The sequence below is a fragment of the Trichosurus vulpecula genome, chromosome 6 (genome assembly GCF_011100635.1).
Source record: "Trichosurus vulpecula isolate mTriVul1 chromosome 6, mTriVul1.pri, whole genome shotgun sequence".
In the NCBI taxonomy this organism is placed as follows: Eukaryota; Metazoa; Chordata; class Mammalia; order Diprotodontia; family Phalangeridae; genus Trichosurus; species Trichosurus vulpecula.
This window is the reverse complement of record NC_050578.1, coordinates 95,043,055-95,057,744: the sequence shown is the minus strand read 5'-3', so window position 1 is coordinate 95,057,744 and position 14,690 is coordinate 95,043,055. Positions and strand designations below refer to the sequence as shown.

Here is a 14,690-nt window from a genome sequence, read left to right as displayed (position 1 = left end):
ACCTTAAGAGTATAATGATATCTGTGCCTCTTTGGCTTCTCCAAGCTCTAAATCTCTGCTCCTAACATACCAGTGCATTACATTCCAGGACAGTACATTCTCAGGAATGGGTTAGGAGCTGATTAAGCATCTCTGGATTATGACAATCTGACATTATGCCTTATGGAATGAGGGCTAATTCTGTAGTGGGGTGTGGATATGGAATTTTTCCCCAAAATATAACAGCATGATGGAAATAATCCTGGGTGACAAATAGTCTCACTAGATGACCTCTGAAATACTTTCCAACTCTAAGATTCTATGATTATATATCATCAACAACAATGATGAAATGAAGTGACTCATGAAATAACTCCTTAACGATAAGGCTAATTTGTGTCAATAAGGATGAACCAGAGAGGACTGAATCATTTTTGTCCAGTGTTTATATCATTTCTTATCTACATGGTTGCATCAGAACGGAGGGACTAGGAAATACTGGTTGACCACTGTGTGGCATTAAGCTGAACTTTGCTGTGTCAAATAAACTAATCATTTCATTTCCCAATTTCATTCACCCAGGTTTTTAATAGAAAGGAGTGGCTTAAATTGAGGAAGAGGGAGAAAAGAAGTACCCAGTTTAGATAATCACAATCAACTATTGAAATGGCTTTTATGAAGCTCTCTTTTAGGAAGGCATTGACTTTAATATTTCTCGAATGATTCAGGCCTGGGAGAAGGCTCACTGAAAGGCAATGGTTGCATAGCCTTGAGATAGAAGGCCAGATTTTATTTAGCTGAGTAGACAAATCTTAGGGCTTTACTCCATGGAAGTCCTTTCTTTCCTTGGGATGGATTTTTTTTATTATATCCCTAGGTTGTTGTTTTTCTTACCTCTTTAGGAGGCTGATTAGCTCTAAAGTAGATATGCTTGGATTTCAGATACCAGAAGAGAAGGTGATAGGAATACAGAGATGATACCCAGCCATACTTTAATTTTCCAGGGCAGTGGAAAATTGGTAAATATGTTGTACAAAAATATGAAAAGAAGAATTCTATCCAATTTTAAATTATGGAGCCAGGTGTCCTATGGCTTGATGCCTCTAAAATATTGTAGTTGTTGAAAATACTTCTGCATATCTTAAACCTATGAAGAAACACATTTATGATTTCCAGAACAGTTCCTTTGATTCATCTTGTATAAGAGGATGTCTTATTGTATGAACTCTTTAAGAACTTAGAAAGAATATAAATGAGTTACTCTGTGCCCTACATCAGTGAAATTTTTTGATGTTTGAGGACTATGAGTCTCCTTTTGCGTATCATAAAAGCATCATGGAACTCTTAGTTTATTAAAGGATTATATTTTATGGATAGGTCCTGGTGTTAAATCATGGCTTTTATCCTTAGATTCTAAGCCTTGGCTCCTGCTTTTTAGTAGAGGCAGTGAGACTACTTGTCAACAAAGCTGAAATTTTAAATATACCTGTAGAGAGATGAAGCATGAGGTGAACCCTGGCACCATGCAAGAACACCAAAAAGATGAATATCTTGGCTTGGATGCCTGATTGATGCTACAGAAATGTTCCCTTTTCTTTGATAAATCTTCATTGCTTGGATAGTGCCTATGGTAAATGTGATGTGAATATATTTGTATATGTATACGTGTATCTGTATGTATACATACATTCACACATATGTTTGCTTTTTACAAAGAGTGGAGACTTCTTGTTACCTGTCAGCAACAAGGAGTGTCTTGAAACCAAGCAAACTATCTTAGGGTTGAAAATTGTTTCTTGAGAAAGTGTCTCCAAAAGCCCATTGTTAGCAATGTGAAAATGGAATTCATATTACAGAGAGTCAATTTACAGGCATATTTTCCAGGAACCCATATCTAATTTGTGTACCTTTGCACAACTATTGCTTTTAGTTGTGTGTCATGTAAAGATAGAGAGAAATGGTCACTGTGTATAGAAATATTTTAAATAAGCCAAAACCTTTAACTTTGCAGTGTGAAATAAATATTCAGATGAATTCTCTGAGTCAGGGAAGAGAGATCAGGATGGAATATCATCAATAGTAAAAGGGTATATAAAAAATGCTAATATTTGGGATGGCAAATTCTTTATCATCTCTTTCACCAAAAGATTTCTAATGTACAATCTACTTATGAAACAAGTAAAATGTGATATAAAATAGATATTATCTAATTTATTATTTAATGGGACATGCTGAAAGCTGGTTATATCTGAATGATCTGTTGAATTAGCTAAATTAATCCTTTTCTCTCAGTTTAATATTAGGTTTTCTTTACCCTCTGGAAGAATTAAAGCATAGAAAAGAAAGAAAAAATTCCCTGAAGGTGGTCTGTTCTTCCTAAGTTTCCCTATATTTTGTCTGTTTTGTTTTGTATTGCTTTTTCTTTTTTTTTGAGGGGGAAGGAAAGGCAATTGGGGTTAAGTGACTTGCCCAAGGTCACACAGCTAGTAAATGTCAAGTGTTTGAGGTCACATTTGAACTCAGGTGTTCCTGACACCAGGGAGAGTTCTCTATTCACTGCTCCACCTAGCTGCCCCTAGTATTTGTTTTTTTCATACTGGGTTTCCCTATCTTGTCCAAGCTAGAAGTGCAGCTGCCATTTACAAGCCTGATCCTGCTGTGGATCAGCACAAGAGTTTGGACCAGCTCCATTTCTGACCTGGGTGGATTGGCCTCTTTTTAGGCAGTCTGGTGGCTCCTTACTCCCTGTGTCCTGCCATATTGGTGCTAGACTTATTGTGGACACCCAATCATATTAATTTACTGCAACTCAGTATTTCCAAATTTGTCATCTACCAGCCTTAGTCTTCATGGTAGCAAATATAGTTGTGCAACACCACTGCTATAATAGCAAACATCATAGATGTGCACTACCATTCCACGTACACACACACACACACAGCCTTTGAAAAGCATATATACGTACATACAGACACATATACACACATATATTTATATTATATATACACTTTAAAATATAAATTAGATACATACATGCATATATTCATAAGTACACAGATACTTTTGCGTATAATTTACACACAATACACATGCATATAACTATACATAAGCCTATATATATATGCATATGCACATTCATGTTCCCTTAGAGTAATTATTGAATCACTCAATCAATAAGCATTTATTAAGTGCCTAATAAGCTTTTGGGTACTGTGCTAGGTACTGGGGATACAAATTCTCTGACCAAAACAAGCGCTACTCATAAGGAATTTCCATTCTAATGGAGAACATTCAAAATAAAGCATATCACATATATGCTTATGTTATTTTTCACATTTAGTGCAAATTCCTGTAATGATATTTATTTCAGAGTAGGACTATATTGCTTTAAATTGATTTTACATTGGCCACTCTTCTATAATGATAGATTATTTTCTCTATCAAATAACATTCTTAGGGTGAGAACTAATAGAATAGAGCTAATAGGTGAATAAAAGTAATGGGTGAGCCAGGAAAATGAGAAAATAAATTATTTTAAATGATCAAACCTTCAATCTTTTCCTGAAGTATTTTGGACAGCTGTTTACATCAAACCAGCATATATCACTCCAATACATATGACACACAAACACCGCACTGTGAGAGGCAAGTGTGATGTTTTAAAGCATTGTATAACGAGAACAGAACCAAATATTTTTATTTCTGTAATATATTGCCTATTATATGTGGGGTTATAAAGTCAAAAGCAATTACCCTGCACTTTGAGCTTTGTTTTAAGGGATGCTAATAACCAGGTGCTGTATCTGCCTTCTTAAATACAAGTTACTTGCCATACAATTACATCTTCAGTTGTTAAGGGACAAATAATGGTCTCTTAAAAATGTAACTCTTTCCAAATTAGGGGTTTCCCAAAATTTAAAAGAAAAATCCCTTCTGGAGCATAAATAGAACAATTTTTAGGACTGCCCTATCCAGCATTTTCCTTTCGTTTTTCTATCATACTTTCTTTACCTTCTCCTTCTTTATAGCTTAACCATAAGGGTAACTTAGGGTGATTTCTGGCTAATTTTCGTTTTTTCTTCCTCCCACCATGTGTTGTTACATAGTTTTTCTTCCATTCTAAATCCTCTTCTTATAATTTACCTAAGAAAATCACTGATTATTTGCAAGGGCTCTCACTAAGGGATTTGATCTGGTAGGAATGTATCTTCCATAGGTTTGTATACAAAGGGAGTTAAAAGTGATATTTTGAAGAATTTACCCCTGTTTTCTTGGATTTTTAAGGATTGTCAACTGAAAAACAAAAAAAAATCAATGAAAGAGTGGCTTAAGTTTTTGAAAAAGCAGAATTCCTAACAACAATGATAAGAATTGCTGTAACAGTGATCAGGGGATGCAACATACCTCAAATTCATTCATATTCCTATCTAATTTTTTCACTCATTTTTTGCCACACACTGGAATCTTTGTATAAGCCATCTTCTAATAGAGATGATTTGAAAATCTATTAGGAATTTGAAAAGCCTTACTGAATTATTAAGAATTGATTTATATTCAAAGCAGTTTTGATTTTTATTGTGTTTTAAAATGATTTTTTCTGGCAAACTCTTGCATAAGTCCAATCTGTTTTTCCTTGAGTTTTCTGTTTTCTTTTTTTCTTAAGCAGGAAGTACTCTCCACCCCCCAAAAAAGCTCATAGCCATTTATGTACTAAATTAAAGCATCAGATGCTTCATAGGGATTACATTTTTTTCCCCTATTCCTTTGTTTGCAGTGACAAGTTACCTTCATTTCCTATCTCGTATTGTGTTCAGTGCCTACATTTCACAAAGTGATTTGGAGTCTGGTGGTTGGGAACATTCTTCTAGCTACTGAATCAGGGTATTCTTTGGTCAAATGGTACTTTTCTCCGTAAGGTGAAAGGCTGCTTCATGGATTGATCCTGTTCTTTCCCTGTCTCCAAAAGAAAGGCAGGTTGAAGCCACAAGAGGTTGTGTATCTTTTGTATGTATATGAACTGATTTTATTTTTTTGTTTTAATCTGAATTTTCCCATCTCTTTGATACTCCCATCTATATTTCTGTGAATTGTATATAGACAGTTGGATGAGAAAAATATCAACATTTGGTACATTAATTTCATGAAGTATTTGAAAGATTTCTTTTCAGGACCTTACAACACAGAAGAGTTGGACACTAACACCTTGCAAAGCAAACTGATGTCTGAAGTCTGGACATTTTCCATTCTCAGAAAAGCTCATTGAGCTATTTACCTCCTATCCCTCAAAGCCTTAAAATTTCTGGTTTCATTAACAAACAGAGATACAAAAAAAAGATGATCTGACATAGTCTCTGATATTATAATTCAGTATTTGCATAAAACTGATAACTTGTCTTCTTCTTAGGACATTCATTTCATTTTTACAAATCCATTTCATACTTGTTATTAGATCCCTGTCTGGGCGCATTGTTGGAGGTGTGTGGTGGTTCTTTACCCTCATCATAATCTCATCCTACACGGCTAACTTAGCTGCCTTCCTGACTGTAGAGAGGATGGTGTCTCCCATTGAAAGTGCTGAGGATCTTTCTAAGCAAACAGAAATTGCTTATGGAACATTAGACTCTGGCTCCACAAAAGAGTTTTTTAGGGTAAGATATTATTTTATAGCTTCTCATGTTGATTTTAAATTCTTAATTTTCTTAATCTCTTGGATTGTTTTCTTCTTTTCATCTGTTTAAAAGTTGTTATAAGAAGGTAATCAGTAACAACTGTACTGTAAATATATAGAAATGCACTACATTAGAAGTTGCATGTGGAAGTTTCCTTATGTTGACTCAAGGTTTATTGTCCTATGTCTAGAACTTAATTGAAACATGAAATGCTTAAATTTGGATATTTTCTTAATTATCTTTTTGTAAAATGCTGTTTCCTCTTGAAGTAGATGGCTCAATCTTTGGGTTACCACTACAAGTCATAAGGAATGGTCTTGGAAGGTAGAGAAATTTATTCTAATTAATGTTGATGGATAATCTTATTTTCAAATCAAATGTTAACTCCATGATAATATTGAGCTTACAATTCTAGCACTCCAAAAGAAAAACTATAATGGTCTTAAAGTACTAAATCCAAAATGGATGGTAGAGTTATAATCCATCGAACATGTGTGGTATCATAAGAATATTGCTCCTTCTTTGTTCGGGATTTTGCCATTTCTACTTCTCTATGAGGGTGCACTAGGGAACTGATGCTTCAAATTTAATTTGCTATAACTAATTTTGTAATATGTGAGTTCTTTTCATTAAAGTCATAGAGGAAAATTGAATAAGCTATCTCTTAAGCTTGACTCTAAGCCAAGACTGAATGAATACATGAAATCCAGGCCACCACAATCATATTATGCCTAGACCTGGGTCATGTTAGTCCTCTATTAAATTCAAGCAATAATTTGGTCAGTCCTAAAGATAGCAGAATGGAGTCTAGTTAAAATCAGATCTTGCCCATGTCTGGTGCGCCATTGCCTACAGCTCCCTATTAGACCTCTTGTTAAACATTTATGGTTAAAGAACTTTCATAATGGGGTTAGAGGGTAGAAGACCCTAGCATGGGTATGGTAGAGAGGTTAAGGTTCTCAACATTTTATTCTTTATGCATCTAAAGCACACATAGAAACTTATAGTTAATCTACATTCAGAGATCCTTTGTCTCCAAAATAATTCAAACTACTGCAATTATACTATAAATTATTATCAATGAAAAAGTATACTGCAGGGGGTGTTAACAAGTGCTCTAAATGAGCTAGGTCATCATGTGGTGTTCTTTGTTTTATGATATTGAGAGACAGTGTGATATGGTAGATAGAACTGGTTTTCAAGTCAAGAAGAATTGGGTTCTGACACGTGCTGCCTGTGTGTGGCCTGGAGCAAGTCTTTTAGTTTCTCAAGGCTCTAGGCAACTCTGTAAGACTATAAGTTAACAGAGAAGTTAATGACCTTCTTTAAAAGATAGATTGTTCTTATATGGGAGTTTCCTATGTCAATAAAATCAAAGGTTCCGTCACTATCCTTCTTGTGATACGGGTTATACAGTAAGCTCTACAGCAACCTTTTTGAGGGTGGTGGCATAGTAATGTACATCTGCTTCTTTTGAAATAACATTAGGCTTTTTTATGCTTGTAGAAGTAACCATTTTTTTTCTAAGAGATTGGGGTTTTAAGAGCGTGTTAGCCTTTCTCATGATTAGCACTGTCTGTACTCTTGGCAGAAAGTATTGGCTCAAGCTGGAAGATTTCAGGGCAGCTTCAGTTGGGAAAGTGTATGAAGACTCATATCCTTAATTCCTTGGCTACATGGAGCAAATAATAGCTCAGTATTCAATAATCTTCACAGGCTGGGAGTTTCCTTACCAGTATAATACAAAGTACACCACATTACTGTACCAGGGGAACTGCTGAGCATTCTTCAGAGAATGACAGAGTACACTGCTGGCTCTATCCCTCTGCTCCCTTTTCTTGCTCTGGGTCACACTCGCTTTTTCTTATAGATGATCCAGAGTAGGAAGGAAGACTTGGAGAGATCATTGGTGATGCAGTGTATTAGAGAAAGTGAGCCTTTTTTCCACTACATAAATGTGCTTCAGAAATGGATTGTATGTTTGTGATAGTCTATTTCCCCTTTTTTTTTGTAGGGAGGAGATATTGGGCATATCAATTACCAAAATCCAATATTGCCCAATCCTTAGTTACTAATTCAGAGTTCAGTAAGAAGAAGATCTCATAGATCCTCTGGATGGGGATGGGACTTCTCTCCGGGTAGCTTCAAGTCTTATCTTCTTCATCTTATTTCACTTACTCTCCCTGGCTCCTTTCACTTTATATCCCAGCCAAACTTACTCACTAGGTGTTCTCGATACTCCTCATTCCATTTCCCACATCATTTCATAGATTTCAGTCAGTCCATCTCTATCTTTCACCCAACCCTGGAATGCACACCTTCCTCATCTCTGTCTCTGAGCATGCTTGTGTTCATTCAAAGCTCAGCTTAGGTGCCACCTCCTCTGCTACGCTTCCCATGATTACCCTTGCTTTCCTCAATCTTCTCAAAGAACTTCAGCTTTACTCGTATTCATGTTTGTTACAGCCCACCCCAGGTCATCTGCCAAATTGAAATCATATTTTGATATATTTTGTTTCCTTTGTAATTTCAAGCATTTTATTTTATGCATTTAAAAGCATTATTCTGAGGATTCCATCAGCTTCATTGACAAATGAAACAAAACAGATTACAAATCCTCAGTCTAGTCCAACCTATGTGCAAAAAAATTAATTATAATTAAAATACAATTAAGAAGCAAAATCCATGCTTCAAGCATCCTTTTCTTGTAGACCTCTTTATTATTGGTGGTCTTCGGTCATCTCAGTCATGGCCAACTCTTGATTACCCCATTTGGGATTTTCTTGACAAAGATACTGGAGTGGTTTGCCATTTCATTCTCAAGCTCATTTTACAGATGAGGAAACTGAGGCAAGCAGAGTTAAGTGACTTGCCCAGGGTTGCACAGGTAGTAAGTATCTAAAGACGAATTTGAACTCAGGTTTTCCTGATTCCAAGCCTGACAGTCTATCCACTGCACCATCTAGATGCTGACAAAGACCTCTACTGAAAAGGAATTCATTATTTCCTGAAGTAGTCCATTACATTTTTAGATGGCCACATTATATTGGCAATATTGATGATGAAGATGATGATGATGATGAAATGATAAAATATATTCTAGGTAGAATTTATATTGTGCTCTAAGCTTTACAAAGTGCTATTAGGAATATTTCATGATCACCTCCTCAGCTGATTATACCTGCAGAAATGAATTTTGGGTAACAATGGAACTATTTTTGTCAGTTTAAAACATCACTAATTATTTAGTATTTTATAAGGTTATTCAGCAATAAAGTGACTATTACAAAAAGTACCTGTTTTTGAACGACATTAAACTTGGGATTGTACAAAGAGGGCAGCAATGACACAGGCCACTGTTGACTAAATTTCACAAACACTTTTAATGTCTAATAATTTGGTTGCTGTAATCAAAGGGATTAGATAATGTTGCTTTTAGCCCTATAAATGCTGCCTGAAATATTATGACCACATTTCTATCTACAGATTCTTACAAATGTAGTCAAATGTTGTTTTATGAGAACATTGTTGTGAGTATTCCTTCCTGGAACAGAGATCACAACCCATCCACACTTCTACCCACTCTGCCATCCATATCTGTTCGGTTTTTTGCTCATACATTCCTTTGATGATATTCTTTATGTTGAGTACTGTTTGTGTTTCCTTGTTTGTCATGAGTTTCAACCTTCTCATACCCACCATCCATTATCTTCTGGGTGATAATCTGATTCAATTTTCTGGGACTTCAGTATTGCATATCATAAAGACATTAACTGTCTTTAGCTCACAAAATACCAAAAGATATTGTACTACAAAAATGCTTTTAAAAAGTGCTAAAACTAATAGCTTACAAATACTAAAAGATATAGTACCTTTCATAAAGAAATACTGCTTTTGTCTGAGAAATACATACGGAATAAGATTTATCAAATAAGGTGAAGACATTTAATTCAGATATCTTTTCATGTTATTGAATAATTAATGTTCGTTAACCTTGGTGCCAGAAAAGTCCATGACTACAGTAAGACTATGGGGTTAGTAGGGATAGTACCAAAAATTAAAATTCCCAGGTCTTAGATAATCTCACTCACATTGTCTGTGGGTTCTTGAGCCCTAAAGGAACTGATAACTGGTTAAACCAGTGGTTTGTTTGTAGATATGGGCAGATGGCTCATCTGGGAACCCAGCCTGATACCAGTGAATAAATGGCTTGAGTGGGTTGAAGATAAAGCTGAAGGGGCAAACTCTATGTTCTCTGTCTTTCTGCCAGCTTGCTAACAGACTCACAATTGCTAATTATACAGAGAAGAAAAATTTCCCATCTGCTGTTTAAACACACACTCTCTCTCTCTCTCTCTTTCCCTCTCCCTCTCTCTGTCTCCCTCTTCTCCCCTTCCCCCTTCCCACCCCTCTCCTTGGCTTTTTTCTCTTTATTATTTTCAGTCAGGTGAGTAGGCCTGCATTTTACTTCCTTGTCTATATATACTCTAAATCCTAGGAAGTAAATTATTTCCTGATTACACAGTTCTTCCCCATTTCACCTTCCCACTTTCACCCATACCAAAAACTGTAAATGTTAAGGTTGTATCACAATGAGAAGTTGAGTTACTGTACCAATTTAAAACATGAGGCAGCATGGTGTGGCAGATATGGGATCGAATTCCCTACAGACACTACCTATGTGCCCCTGGATAAGTCACTTGACCTCTCTGAGCCTCATTTTCCTCATCTATAAAGTGGGGATAATAACAACACATCTCAAAGGGTTGATACAAGGCTCAAATAAAATAATATAGAGAAGGTGCTTTATAACTTTTAAAGTGTTATGTGTAAAGGGGTTATATTTATTAACATTACACATTCTTCAGGGGCAGTTACTGAGAGCAGTGTTCAGGAAAATAACTCAACTAGCACACTTGAAAAATAGAACCCAGTTCTCTCTTCTAAATCTTAATTAAGCTGTCTTATAAATTGGTACCTTTCATTAGAAGAGAAAAATGATTTCCATAAAATATAAGAAAAGATACTTGACCTGATATTTTATATTCCCTCCTCCTACAAATTCCATGTTAAATTACTAAGTTGAAATCTGTACTTTCAGATTCCCAGGCAGAGAATTTAGAAATGAACACTACACACTGTTACTGATTGAGGGAAGTAATAAGTAGGTACTAACTTCAAAATCTGCTTGTGGGAATAGACTGTCAGATCAATAGAGTTATCTTTATTTAAGGGTTTATCAGCAAATGAACAGAGGTGGAAGAGTGCAAGTGGAGGGTGAGCCTGTCACCCCTATGTGATGCCGAAAGCACAGAGTGTGCACCTTCATTTCCAAGGGTTCTCTGTTCCTAAAGTCCCCTCCTTTCCTTAGGGAGTCAGAAAATGATAGAGTCTGACTCATTTGAGATCTGCTGATTTCCACTAATTATAGCGGCACTGTAGCATACCTATAATTAAGAGAGAATTAGGCTTTCAATTATAAACTGCTATTTTGGGTGTTGCACATCTTAGCAATTTCTTTTCTCTATAAAATAGGACAAAATTGAAACATCTAGGATGTTTTCCTGGACGATGTTTCTAGAGGACCTATATACATTATACACATGCATAGACTCACAGACTTCTTAGAACTGTAAAGAGCCTTCAATTACAATTAAGTTCCTTTCATCGCAATGCATGATGTAGCAATGTGAAAAGAGCTCTTTAAATGGAGTCACGAACCTCTGCTAGAGCTTTTCCCCTCCCCCTCACTTTCTAATCCTTGGTAAGCTACTTCACCATTCTGTCTCAGTTTCTTCGTCTATAAAATGGGAATCTTAAAATGTGCCCTCCTTACATCAGAGAGTTGTGCTGACACACACAGCTCATATATACTTTTATATATACTAATATACTTTTAAACAACAACAAAGTAATACACAAAATGGAGCTATTGTTACTAATAATTTTTGATATTGCTGCTAGCATTTATAGATTATTTTATTTATAGATTATTTTAAGACTTGGAAAGTACTTTACCAATATCTAATTTTATTCTCACAACAATCCTCGTTGTAGGTGCTATTTTTATCCTCGTTTTACTCATCTGGAAACTGAAGCAGACAGAGATTAAGTGACTTGCTCAAGGTCACATAGTTAATGTCTCAGGCAATTTTGAACTCAAGTCTTCCTGACTCTAGGTCCTATGCTCTATCTACTGTGCCACCAAGCTGTTTATAACAATAATAATAAAATTATTATTATTACAATAATGACTTATTAGGACCATAATAATAACTATAAATACAATTATTAGACTTTAATACTTGAAAAAATCTTAGAGAATATTTTGTCTAATTTCCTTATAATTAACAAATTCTCTCTTAGGGAAACTGAGGCCCAGAGAAATGCAATGATTTGTTCAAGTGCCACAAAGAGTAACAGCCAGAATTCACTTTTAGATTCTCAGATGTCTAGTCCAGTGGTCTTTCTACTGCAACACTTTTCCTTCAAGTCATAGTTTGGACATTCCTATATGTCCTTGCTGGTATGTTTTATGCAACTTCTCTTTCCTATGCCCTTAAGCCTACAATGGTTAGGTTACCTATGATTTTTATTCCTTTGGAATAATGCTCGTCCATTATTTCCAAATATGAAGCATGTGTCCTAAATGTTTTAGAGTACTTACATTTATATTTTAGGCATAGAATCCTCAAGTTTACTCTTATTTTTTTTTCCCTCATTTTCCCTCTACTCTGAAGTTAGGTCAACAGCCTGATCTGAAATTATTTTAAAATGTGTGACTGAGTTTGTGAAGGCCTTGAGAAAACAATGTATTGTGTAGCCAGGGATTGTCAGGCTTATCCACTTTATCTTACAATAAGGTAAAATTATCTTTTATTTTCACTTTTTTTTTATCTCGGACATCTTAGCTCTACTTCCTGATTCATATAACAGAGAACAATTATAAAGAAGAGAAAGACAGCATTAACAGATGAAGAAGGACTTTGGCCCTAGTTTTCAGGACATTCCAAATATTCTTCTTTAGTGATTTCAGCAGACCTCTGACAATTTCTATTGCAAGGGAAGGCAAAGTTTGGGAAATTTCAGATGCCCATTTCACCATTTTTGTTTTCTCACAACATAGTCGCAAATTTTTTAAAAATAAAAATCACTGAAGAAACATTTCACTCATTCCACTTTTTCACTTCATGCACATGAGCTTGCTCATCCATCACCATCTGCATGATGGCTGAATCTCTTGACTACATACTGATGAATAGAAGAGGAAATGAATGGGTAAAAGGGCATTCTGTATCCTGTGCATTGTGAGCTAAAGCTGCTGCTGACGGAAATATGAGTGGGTGTAACTCACAGCTCCCAAGTTCAACTATAAGGATTCTACCCTCCAGCAGCTTATAAAATTCAGGCGAAGTATATTGCTTTTCCCAGTTAAAACTAGGACAGAAAAGCTAGGTAACCAGAGCTTTGTCCAGGGAATAGAAACGACAGCATTTGTAGTTCTTTGGTATAGAAATGATGAAATTTAGAACCAAGTGAGAAAGAACAGACTTGAAATAGGAGGCAACCCCATCATAGGCTGGGGTGAATTTTTCTCCTATATATGGCAACTTTGCAGAAGTTGCCTTTCTTCTCTCCCTCTCAACCCACTTAAATGAGGATGCACTTCTTTCCATTGGCCCAAGAGCATTGAGACTTTCCTCAGGAGCAAAAGTTTCTAGTTTTGCTGTTGTTGCTGTTCAGTTGCTCAGTCATGCCAGACTTTTCTTGACTTCATGGACCATAGCACACTAGGCCCTTCTATCCTCCATGCTCTCTTGAAGTCTAAGTTCATGTTTGTGGTTCCCATGATTCTATCTGTCCATATCATCCTCTGCTGCCTCTTTTCCTTTTGCCTTCAGTCTTTGCAAACATCAGGGTCTTTTCCAATGAGTCCCATCTTCTCATTATGTGGCCAAAGGGTTTAAGCTTCAGCTTCAGTATTTGACCTTCCAGTGAACATCCTGAATTAATTTCTTTAAGTATTAACTAATTTGATCTACTTGCTGTCCAAAGGACTCTCAAAAGTCTTCTCCAACACACAATTCAAATTTTATGATAATAATTAGTACAAGCTCCCCTCTTCTTTCCAAAGACAAATTGTAAAAGCACATGTCCTCCCCTTAGTCTAGTCAGTTGGCTAGGGAGAATATTAGATGGTGGGGGAAAGGTGCCTTCAGAACAGCATTGATTATTCTTCATGAATGATCAACAGAGCGCCCACATTTTTACCTGGTGACTTAATAACTATGTAGTAAAGCCTAGTGCCCAACTTGGAGTCAGGAAGACCCGGGCCCAATTCTCATCCTTGAGATTTACCAGTTCTGTGATCACAGACAAATAACAACTTTTATGAGTCACAGTTTCTTCACCTGTAAAACAAGGAGGTTGAACTAGAAGGTCTCTATAATCTCTTCCAACTCTAAATCTAAATCCAGATCTCAGCCTACAATAATTTTGTTTGGCATTTGGCTGTACCACAGTTGCAGTCACCTTAGACTCTTGTCAGAAAGCTGCAGAGAGATGGGACTTTTTTCAAAGATATCATTACTTCCTGAGAATGGTTATCCCAGGTGACAAAGACAAAACAAGTAGAGAACGATTTAAGAGTTTTCTGTAGTCTCAAAAACCTCTTTTAATTCCCATGTTTGTGATGTCTTGAAGGGGATGAGTATCAGATTGGAAATACACAGGATCTTTAGGTGGCTTGCTGCTCAATTTAAAAAAAAATGAAATCATCTGCTTTAAGTGCCTCCTGTCTCTACCCATTTTTGTCACAGCAGTCACCATGGTAATAGCCTCAATTCCAGAGTTCTGAAGAAAAGCAAAATAGAAATTTCAGATTTTCTCCAAATGCTTGTATAGTAATTTCAAAAGGTTAGGTGCTGAATTGCACTAACTATGAAAAATGACTAAAAGCATTTGTATTAGCTTCAGCTGAACAGTGTCAGGTTGAATAAAAAGTTATTGCTGAGTAACTTGACAAACACTCCTCTGGAGGAT

The 14,690-nt window shown here is 35.9% G+C and overlaps 1 protein-coding gene across 2 annotated transcripts in view; it reads left to right on the top strand.

Moving 5' to 3' along the window:
* The window catches only part of GRIA2 (glutamate ionotropic receptor AMPA type subunit 2), a 181,932-nt gene that overhangs the window by 143,423 nt on the left and 23,819 nt on the right, over positions 1-14,690 (top strand). For both annotated transcript variants that reach the window (XM_036763318.1, XM_036763319.1), the window contains exon 12: positions 5,429-5,627. In XM_036763318.1, coding sequence (XP_036619213.1) covers positions 5,429-5,627 — 199 coding nt within the window. The remainder of the gene's footprint in view (positions 1-5,428; positions 5,628-14,690) is intronic.